At 28.1% G+C, this 11,465-nt stretch overlaps 1 protein-coding gene across 1 annotated transcript in view; it reads left to right on the plus strand.

The window, feature by feature from the left end:
• Positions 1-11,465, plus strand: part of LOC107450611 (gamma-aminobutyric acid receptor subunit beta) — a 481,963-nt gene that overhangs the window by 222,584 nt on the left and 247,914 nt on the right. Inside the window, exon 5 of the mRNA XM_071187317.1 lies at positions 10,948-11,085. Within this exon, the coding sequence (XP_071043418.1) occupies positions 10,948-11,085 (138 nt within the window). The remainder of the gene's footprint in view (positions 1-10,947; positions 11,086-11,465) is intronic.

Here is an 11,465-nt window from a genome sequence, read left to right on the forward strand (position 1 = left end):
AATTTTATTTACTTTATATATATATATATATACGTGTGTGTGTGTGAACGTATATATCATAGAGAAAACCACCCAACACAACTGCTCTCTTTTCTTCAGATAAATAGTTTTCTAAAATAAATTTGATATACTTTATACTTCTAAGTGTACTTTAGCACATTCCACGTGAAATGTTCAGTTATTTTAAAGCTGAGGAATTTCTCTTCGCTTATAAATTCTTTAACTCAGAAGCAAGTTTAAGAATGTAAGTAGAACTCCGAGTGTTTCATTGCATTATATCACCAGCAACATTTAGCAATTTATCATCCATGCAAACGTGCATATTTCTGAAAGCTATGTGATTTAAAAAGAATAATAATGTATCAATGCAATTTTTTCACTTACTAATTTATTTGTGACGATAAGCATACACTGTTAGAAATTTCTCCAAAAAAATGGTTAAATAGCGATTAATTAATTGGTCATTTTACCATATTCGAACCAAACAGTCAAATAGCCATAAATAAAATAATATTCAAAATGTTAACTGTAAGAAAATTATTTTATTAACTATTTTCATTCAATACGATTAGACAACTTTATCGCACCCACTTCAATGAAGCCATTAATTTCCTTGCAGCTGGGTACATAGCATAACGGAGAGGGAAGATCTGTCAATCTCGATAAAACGGGGGTTCGAGTCCCAGCTATGACATTTCTTCCTTCAACACTTTCCCTGCACTCCCCAATGTCTTTCCCTGAACTATTAAATTATGATTCTCGCATTAACGCATAAGTGACAGCTCCACAAAGCTGCTTAACACAAAAGAATCTAGTATTTTACATTGCTCACGATAGATGGCACAATCTAAATAAGCCATATTCCTCGGCTAATTTGACGAGACACAACTCAGCCTAACTCCAATATCCCAGTAAATATCATATTTACGGTTTTGAAACCATGCTACTTGAAAATTGTTGCAAAACCTTACCTGTTAAACATGTTCCTTATAAATTTTACGTTTAATGGTATGGACAGTCTGCTTCTGGTAACTTTACCGTAATTTTAGAAAGAAAATTCCAACAATGTAATTATAATTTGATTGATATATTGATTACTCTAAAGAAATATTTTTTGTTACATTTATGCAAATACATGATATTGCCTAATTCGGAAGTGGGGATTTCAAGAATGAAATTAGTTTTGCTTCTGAATCGACAGACTTTTTTAAATGATATTTTTAGTCTATTTTGCCGAAGTCTATTTTAGTAGTTCATTATTATTAGTTTATTTTTTACAGACAACTTCCAGGGAAGTTGAAACACACCGTCAGCGTTAAAATTGCATAGAAACCCATGACCAGAAATGTCCTAGTACGCTGCTAGGGGTGCTTCACTATTATGACCTATTCAAAAGCGCACTAAAAAACAATTCATGATAAGGGAGCATCTCTAGTAGCGTATGACGACTTTTCTTGGCAAAGAGATTTATTGCAATTTTAATTCACATTTATGCGAATTAAAATTTTAGTTCGTCACAATTATGCGACCCCTTGTTATAAATAAAGTTTTTGTACTTGACATTTTGACAAGAAATATACAAAAAATGTCATTAAATACAAAAGTATCTAAGATGTATTAAAAATTCTCAAGCAATAGAAAATAAAACAAAATTAGTTCTCAAGTGTAATTTTTTTTAAATAAAAACTGATGAACATATATTATGAATATTTTAACAAAAATTTCTTTATGCTTAAAATTAATACATCCGGTTTTGAAATTTCTCAAATTAAAGTTAATGTTATTTTTTCGTTCGTAGTAGCTTTTGCTAACGGTAAATTTTGTAGATTTTTATCTTTAAACTTGCAGTAGCATCACATATTGCAATCTTCTAAACAAATTCCTATCTACATTAGAAGCTTAATACTTTTAAAGTAGAATCTTTCTAAAAAAATTGTGAAACTGTAAGCGTGTAAAAAAGAGGTTAAAAAATGATGTAAGCGATATGCATAATTTGTAGTTAAATGAAGTGTGCTAGGAACAGAAAATATTTCCTTAAAGTATTATTGAAATGCGTGAAAATATAATATTTTTTAAGCTGACGCAACACAGAGTGGCACATTTGATATCCAATTTTTATAATGAAATCCTTAACTTATCGAAGTGCAGAATTTTAATTTTATTTACTTATTTATGTATTTATTTATTTTGTAGAAAAGGATCAGTACAGATTTTTTTAGAATCTGGTACCAACTGAGTATTAGTTACATAAATCTGATACTTTTTTTATACCCCCCCCCCCAGATACGCTTTAATTTTAATTTAAATACTAAATGCATTTCCTGACCAAATTATTAGACGTACTATAAGATCTTAATTATCACTTCATACTACAGTTTTATTGTTTTTACGCGATTGAAACCAGTATGCACTTGTTTACGTTCGTGTATCAATTGGTTGACATTGTAATGCAATACGTTAAAAATAAATACAAATAATATAAAAATTCTCCTGAATAAAAACCCATTACATATATGTTTAAATATAAAAGTATAGCATATAAATTAGTACAAAACATGTAATTATAAAAAAACACTATAGTGCGTCTAATAATTAGGTCTAATTATTATAATTTACTATTATAATACCTGATATAATAAATATTCTATATTTATATAATATATCGTCTAATTTATCCAATCGTCGAATTTATATTATATATCGCCTATTTAACGAGTTGATACACGATCGTAAACAAGGGCAAACCGGTCTCGTCAAAACTATAAAGTTGTATAGTATCACCTGATAATTAAGATTTTACATAGACTCTTATAATGCGTCGAATAATTTGGCCACGGACAGTAGAAGAGGACAGTTATAAAAAAGATAATCACTATTTAAGTTATTATTGTTTATTCTCTTAAAATGCAAGCGTAAAAATAGTTTTTTTTTCCTGATAATGAAATGGTTGTTCATTTGAAACGAATATAAAGTTTAATAATATTAAATTATTATTTACAAACATATAGTTATAAAAACTACATATTAAGCATGTTCTCAATATCATAACTAAAGTTGTACAAATACTAGTTATAAGTACACAGATTCGAGTAGGTTATAATTATCACAAATTGAAATATTCATGGTGATTGAAAAATAATTCAAACGTGACTTGTTATTCCAGAAAAATCTTCTTCCTCTTTTTTTTTTTTTTTTTTTTTTTTTTTTNTTTTTTTTTTTTTTTTGAGCAGCAAGAATTACAATTTTACTTAGAAAAATACTGTTTAGAAATATTATGATTCTTTGAGTAAAAAGTCAGTTTGTGAAATATAGATGAAAAAAATATTTTTGCCATGCTTAGACAAATCATAATAAATAGAAAACATTTTTGTAAGAATAAAACATTCTGTTTTACATCATAAACACTGTTTTGCATGATTTAAGCAAGAAAAATCTTGATTCTTTGAAAAAGAATGTGAGGATTTTTCTTTTTAAATGTGTATAATTTATTATTGTCTAGATCTCATTCTTCAAATATCATTTCATTAACAATAATGTGTTTAACACACAAAGATATAAGAAAACAAAGAAAATATATAACAATTACATGGTTTAATTCATTAAAACTGCCAATATTTTTATTTTAGATTATTGCTTGATACATTTGTCGAAACTCTGGAAAATTACAGTGGCAATAAAAGCACGAACGTGTTGCCATTTCTGACTGTTAAAACCTCGCCTTTCTACATGCAACTTTGAGTACGAGTTTATGTCTTTAGATAATCAACAAAAAGCGGCCAAGAAACGAAATAATTACATATAAATATTGTTTAAAAGAGGGCAAACTCATCGCCAAGCACATTTTCAGATAATTGTGTTCCCTTCCTCATTTATTGCTTTTGGTATTAACGCTGACTTTTGCCACGTTGATTTTCCTTTAATTATTAATTACATTATGTTATCATTCATTACGTTGATAAAGAATGAATAATTCAACTTTCAGCATCTAAAATGATTATGTTCGTTTTTATAAGACGCGAAGTATTGTGTTTTTACGATTTGGCGCACTTAAATATCTGAAGGAAATGAACCCGATTATAAGAAAATATGTTAATAGTTTTCGGATGTTCTTTTTGTGTCTAGAATTTTGGTTTAATTTCCATACTGGCGTTGAGGAGAACTTATTATTTTTGCTCGAAAAACTTCATAATATTATATTATCCCTTACGTTATCCACTTACAAAAAATATTTATTTTTTACTTGATTTGACTTGTGTAAAATTTTTACACCTTCAGTGTAAAACATTTTAAAGTATCTTAGTAATAAAAATGGTAGCAACTACTTCACGCCAAAAAGGTGAAGTAGAATACAACAGGTAGTTCTAAACTCTATGCGTATCACTTGACCGGGAACCCTAGGCATTTATATGGGTAGTGAAGCACCAAGAATATTCTTTTACACTACTTAGTGTAAAGTCACTGCCACTATTTTTGGTTTTCAGTAACACTAAAATGTATAATAACATTAAGATATGGTACATATAAGAGTCAGTAAAGTTATTTTTACGGTAGAATTTAAAGTAAGAACAGTTAATTTAAGATGGATATAAAGACGAATTTGTTTTAGGCTTAAGAGAACAGAACTGAATAGAAATTAAATGTTGCATAACTATTTAATACAAACATACATAATTGAAAATTAAAATATAAATATCTTTATGACGCAACTAAAAACATTTATACATTTTGTTTCCGTAGCCTTGTAGTAGAGTACAAAACAGTAACAAACTCACTCTATTTCGTACTTGTTTGCGAACAATGTGCTGAAGATACCCAAAGAACCACAAAATCAGAGTTTCCGGAAAGAAAAAGAAATTCATAAAAGACTAGAATGCGCTTGAGTTTGGTGTATACATTCTTAAACATTGGTGTTAGGATTCAACTTCGTACTTTGAAGTGTACATGGGGAACAAAACAACAAAACATTCACTCTAATTAGTACTTGCTTACTAACAATCTGCTGCAGAAACCCAAAGTACCACAAAATCGGAGTTTTCGGAAGAAAAAAAATTCACAAAAGGCGAGAATACGCACGAGTTTGGCGTATGCTTTCCTAAATATTGGTGTTAAGATTTAACTTCACCGCTTTAAAGTGCACACGGGCACTGGATTTGTTTATAATTCGAAATGAAGCTTTCCATCAGACTATTTCGTAAATTAAGAAGAAAAAAAATGTGGACTATTACACCACCGTTTTTCCTGCATTTCTGCTGCTAACGTATGGCATTAAAATTGGACAAATCAGAAAAAAATAAGACATTTATCAGACTTTGTCTCAAAACAAAAAATTTCAAATAAGATCTTCATACATAGTGGTGCTGCAGACATGGGAAAATGAATGTGATTTAATTTGATTGGCACTTTTTAATGCTGTGTGCTGTGAAATTCTTTGAATCTAAACTCGTACTCATCTATCAAAAACATCAACTCTAACGACAACACTATATTGAGTGAAAATTGTAGCTGAATTGTGTCCGTTCTTATTTAATTTGAGATACAAAATCTAAAAGTCGAATACGTGTAAACGATAATCAGTCAAAAAATATAGAATAATGAAAAATACATTGTTTCTTTATATTATTAGGTTGAATAATTTACCTTAAATAAGTGCATTTCTTAAAGCTTTTTCTATAATAATCGACCTTAATAAGGAATAACCGTCTAAATGCAAAGTATTGTAACTCGAATACATTTCTCATGTCACGTAAAATATTAGATGACAATTACTTGTAATTTTGTATGCATCATTTGTCTTGCTTAACAAGTGTAAGTTAGACTAATGAATTGTCACCTTGTCTGATTTGCAAGTATTTTTCACAATGCTGTGCTTTCATTACAGTTTCTTTTTTTTTGTGAAGCTTAAGGTTATTCATAACAATTTATTATTAGAGCAAATGCCAATTCATTTCCTGGGTTTGGTTCTTTTCAAGAAGTCTGATCTTAATTTGAAATGTCCTTGTTATTAATGACTGTTTTAAATTTTTACAACGCATTGTACAAAAGAATACTAAAAAAAAATTTATGTTTCAAGCAAATATCATCATATGATTTAGGAAAATACGCTGTTCTTGTGAACTGCCTATAAGATGTTAGAGCTTTATTCGCGGTTCCTGCTTTTAATTGGAACTCGATGATCTAGCACAAAAGCACCACCAATTATACATTTTAGGTAAGAAACTATCTATTTACGATCTCATGTTTGGTATCTTGAATTTATAAAAGAAAATATTAAAAGAAAAAATGGTATCTAAAGAACCCAAGAGCACTTGATTGTCTTTTTTTAATTTAGTAATCCCCGAGTGTCCTTATGAGTTTTCTAAAATTTTATTTCAGAGCTTTAACACAATGGGAGCATCATTCGTAAAATTCCTTTTACTGTTAAGTCTATGTTTGCCTTATTATTATTCTAAATCGTATATTTCACAGTAATATTTATTATAATAATATACAGAGGTTCAGCGATTTTACAATAAATAGTAATGAAAACTTACGATGTGCAGATTTTTGTTTCATAAAATTTACAGCATGAATAGATTTTACGGTAAAAAAAGCTGGTGTGGTGAGTGCCGGTACCTCTTACCCAAATTTGATCCAGAACTTTTTACAGTGGTTACATGTTTAGCCTAAAACAATCTAGAATTTTACAGCTTAAACTAAACTAAAGTAAAACTAGGGGAGTTTGCGCATATTTCAGCACAGTAATTAAAGAAATATAGCTAATATAATGTTTTTGCATAACAAATCGTAATGATGATAATTTTTATTTTTTATGCATTTCACTATTACTTTGTTTTTCTGTTTCACTTTTAAATAACAGTTGTAATAAACCAAACAAAGCTCTTTTGATCAATATATGGGGTAAAAAAATTTTGTTAATAAGAAATGCAATCAAATCGTGAGCAATAATAGTTGCACTTCAATGAGTAATTTATTGGCTTTTGTAGGCAAATATTATAATATTCGAAGCGAATATCCCAACCTAATAATTAAAGAACCAGAATTTTAGAAGTAGAAGAAAAAAGAGAATAGTACCTAAATGAAAAAATTTAACAAAGATATATTGGTAAAATTAAAAAAAATATATATATTGGTAAAATTGAAAAAATATATATACTGAGAAACAAATAAAAAATATATATATTGAGAAAAAAATAAAAAATATATGTATTTTAAAAGTTAAAAATATGTATTGGAAAAATTAAAAAAAAATTATAAAATAGATTACACCAGCTAATGAAACACTGGTGCCGGTATAATACTAGATTCTTAATATTGCACTGAAACCAGTGTTTCATAAACCGGTATCTTATCGGTTCCAGTTAGTTACCAGATCTGATTATCATATCGACACCGATAATTCACGAGCCGGTATAAAACTGCAATTGATGCTTCAATAGTCATTCTTGATTCAGCGCTATACCATGATTAGTGTTTCATAAACTTGTCCCATACTCTATCTGTTAAAATACCAACACAAGCATTTTAGAGGAATCAGTATATACTGGCACTGATATTGTACCGTACCTAGTATTATATTGGAATTTGTGTTTTAAAAAGTGGAACAGTGTTGTACTGGTTCCAGTTTTGTATTGGAATGTTAGTGAACACCTCTTTATAGGGAAGTAAAACATTGATTACAATTGGGTTATGATTTGTTATGCATCTGCATGCGTTTTTTTTTATTTTTCTCGCTAACATAGATGATAATAACTGTTAATGTGGGGTTTGGATTGTAATTATGCATGCAGATAAATGTGTGTACTTGTGTGGTGAGTAGGAGGAGCCAAATTTTCGACTTTTTACCTTAAGATCAAGAAATCGTCGAGTTGTTTTGATTGGTAGTGAATCTTTATATTAACTTTGAAGTGATGCGCTTACACAAAATCGTTATCCTTGATTATTTTAAGTTTTATTGCCTGGTATAAATTTGTCTTAGAAATTCTATGCACTGCTGATTTTTTTTTCTTTAAGTTAAAGAATTGCCTAGATTTTTTTTAAGCTATCTGCACTGATCGGGAAAATTAAAATCTTCGAATTAATTTTGAAACGATGCGCTTACGTCTGAGTGCGAGACTGTTATTTTAATTAGATTAATTTTGTTTTGAATTTAGTACAACAATGTTGAGAGTGCGTTGCGCGTAATGGAGTAAATTTGTTGTGTGTGAAAAATTAAGTCTGACTGTGAAGTCTATTTTGTCTAACTACCTTGAGAAAAAAAGTATGGTCACACCTAACTACCAAAAAGCTTGATAATTTTACCGAAGTGGGTTTATTTATGAATTTGGTAAAATTAACAAAAACATGGTTCTATATAATGTAATAAAATTTGGTAAATGTGACAAAATTTAGTAATTTTTAACATAATACTTTAGAGCATGGCATAAAAAATATTTGTTTAATTTGTTTTTATTTTTACTAATTGTGTAGTAATTAGAACTATAATTTTGAAAGTCAAAATTTCCAGTAAACGGGTACCATCTGAGCCGAAAGATTACCAAATAATTGGCTTAAGTACAGTATATTTTGATTTTAATTACCATAATTATGTTTTCTTACAAAAAATCAAAGATGTACTTAAATGTCATAAATTTAAGGTAATTATTATCAGAATTTGTTTTTCCGTGTATGAAAAACCAAATTTTACTCTGTTTTCTTTTAGAATAATTTTGTAAAATATACAAATTTTACAATGAGAATAATGTTCAACTGCTAATTCAAATATTAAAATTTCATAGCTATTAACAATAACAAAATTAAACTTCGTCAAGATTTATTCTCCAAGACTATATTTTTAGATATACTGTTTATCAACTTTTCCAATAATTGAACATGGACTAGAATAACGAGTAATAAAACTCGTTATACTGAAATAATAATATTTCAGTTTAACGAATAGAGAAATATTTTCAGCATATATTTAAAGAAATATTTTCGTCATATATATTTAAAGAAACATTTTAGAGAAAAATTTTCGGCATATATTTAAAGCTGATCAATACATAAAAATATTACACGGACAGTATAACCTACCATTAGGCATCAAAATACAAATTTTAAAATAAAATTTTTTGTTCAAAACCAAATGTTCTATCTTTGGTACATTGACATTACAAGAGTTCCATTTCTTAAAGTGTGCATTTCCTTCATTTTTTATTCTTTCTCTTATTTATGAAAAATAATGATGCTGAAATAAATAAGAAGTGTTTACAATTTCTGACCATGAAGGTCTTGAAATAACATGAATTTCCCTGGAACTGGTAAGAAAGTGCTATTACAATGCTTAAAATTTAATGCACTCATTTATTCTCGCAGTAATTTTTTCTCTCTTCCATTAAAATTCCAACAATATAGAGAAAATTCTTTCTGATATGAGTTTTGTTAACAGGAAGTGTTACACATTTTTTGTATTTTTGATAACGAGAGAGTTGGAATTCAACATAAAAACGCTTTTTAAATATGTTTGTTGCAGTCATATTGAATAGGTTCTTGCTATATCTTTTTCATGATTCTTGTGATTTATATAATTTTTGAGATATATTTAATGTCATCTCCTCTGTGTTACAGAAAAGGGATTTTTCCTTTATTTTTTATAATTTGCAAATTTTGCTTCGCTGTAACATAACTAAGAAAAGCTTAACCATACTAGAAACAATAAACAAAAACGGTAATGATGACTTTTTGGCAATTATTTAATTACTGTTGTTATTTCAAGCTGAATTTTATGGCGTGGATTGCACGAACATGACCAAAGAACCTTTCATTTGGAACTTAGATGACAATTAACAATGAGTTTCCAGCCAAAAAATCTACGAATTCTAATCGTTCCAGTAATATATCTTCCCAGTAATATGTAATTTTTGACTATCGGATGGGAATTAATAAGTGTTTATAAAACAATGTCATTGTGTGTATAAAAAATTACCCAAAAGAAGCGTTTTCATTTTGAAAAGTGTCTGTACCAAAATTGTTTAGTATCATACAATAGTCATTAATATTAATTCTAGGTAATAATTATTATTTATCTGTGTAATTAAATCTAACTAATATCTATCTGTATTATTGGAAATTTTATTGTCAAACCAGCAATTAATTTTGAAGAATGAAATAACTACTGAGTTTAGTAATATCACTATTCATTTCATTTGAAAATATATTCTTTCTCTTCTTTCATTATAAATAAAATAAAAAACCTCCTGTCAAATGATAATGTTCTAAAAATGCAACATCATTAAAAACATTTTTTTAATTAATTGTTTTGTATTTATTGTCTTTAGTTACTTCTTAACAGTGTAGTTATTAAATTTCAAGCAATTTGGATAATCCTTTTTTCAAGTGAGAATATTTCGAAATAATTAATTTATGCCTCATCCATCCTAAATCATGGGACAATTGTAAATTTACGCTAACCTTCCTCTCCCTTTTATATTGTGGTCTGTTTGCTAATAGTGAATTATTTGAAACTGTAAATTATTTTTGAGGTAAATTATTCGAAAAAACTTCTATATTAACTTTACTAGAAAGCTATGGTAGTTTTCTTTTAATATGATATGACGTCACGACTATTTCATCATCATTTTGAAATCTTTAACACTGCTTGCTAACCGATATTATACAGGTGTTAGTGTTTTCATTTGTCAAACAGATCATCCGGGTTTAGTTTATGGTGTACTTTTTTATGCTGCATTTGCTTATCATTCATGTTGATTTGTATTCTCAAGCAAGGGAATGTATTAATGACCTCAATTTATCAAAATATTTCCTCGGAGCAGTTTCCAGGAAATGGTTTTTCCAAAAGCGAATAAAATTTCATAAATGTTCAGTATTTTTTGCAGCATTCAATTAAAATCTTTGTATAAAGATTTTATTTATATCAATTAAATGCTTATTGTTTATTCTTTATGATTGCAGTTGGTTACACGATGGCTGACATAACATATTTTTGGCTCCAAGGGCTTAAATCTGTTGGAATGTCAGGTGATGTTGAGCTTCCACAGTTCAAAGTTTTAGGACACAGACAAAGCTCAAAAGAAGTGTCACTCACGACAGGTAAGATATTTTATTTTAAAAGAGATTTTCATGGAATAAAATCTAAAGGTATGTTGTTTGAAAAAGAATTTATCTTTTGTGTCATTTAATTACTTTTGAGACATAAATCTACAATGAATGACGTGGAAGCTGATTGAAATTCAGGTATGGATATTTTTCCAAAATATTTTGATTGATGTTTCTAAATTTACTGTAAAATACATTAGTGAGCAGGTATTGTATCGTTAAGTACATAATATATTATTAATTAGGTGTTAAATAACTTCAGTATTCACTGTATGTAATATTGTATGATTTTTTTCTTCTTAAATTGGACTTTTAATATTTTAATATATGTTTCATTGCTGTTAACTGTAGAGGTAGTTACTTTATATATATAT

This window comes from Parasteatoda tepidariorum, chromosome X1, assembly GCF_043381705.1.
Source record: "Parasteatoda tepidariorum isolate YZ-2023 chromosome X1, CAS_Ptep_4.0, whole genome shotgun sequence".
Classification (NCBI taxonomy): Eukaryota; Metazoa; Arthropoda; class Arachnida; order Araneae; family Theridiidae; genus Parasteatoda; species Parasteatoda tepidariorum.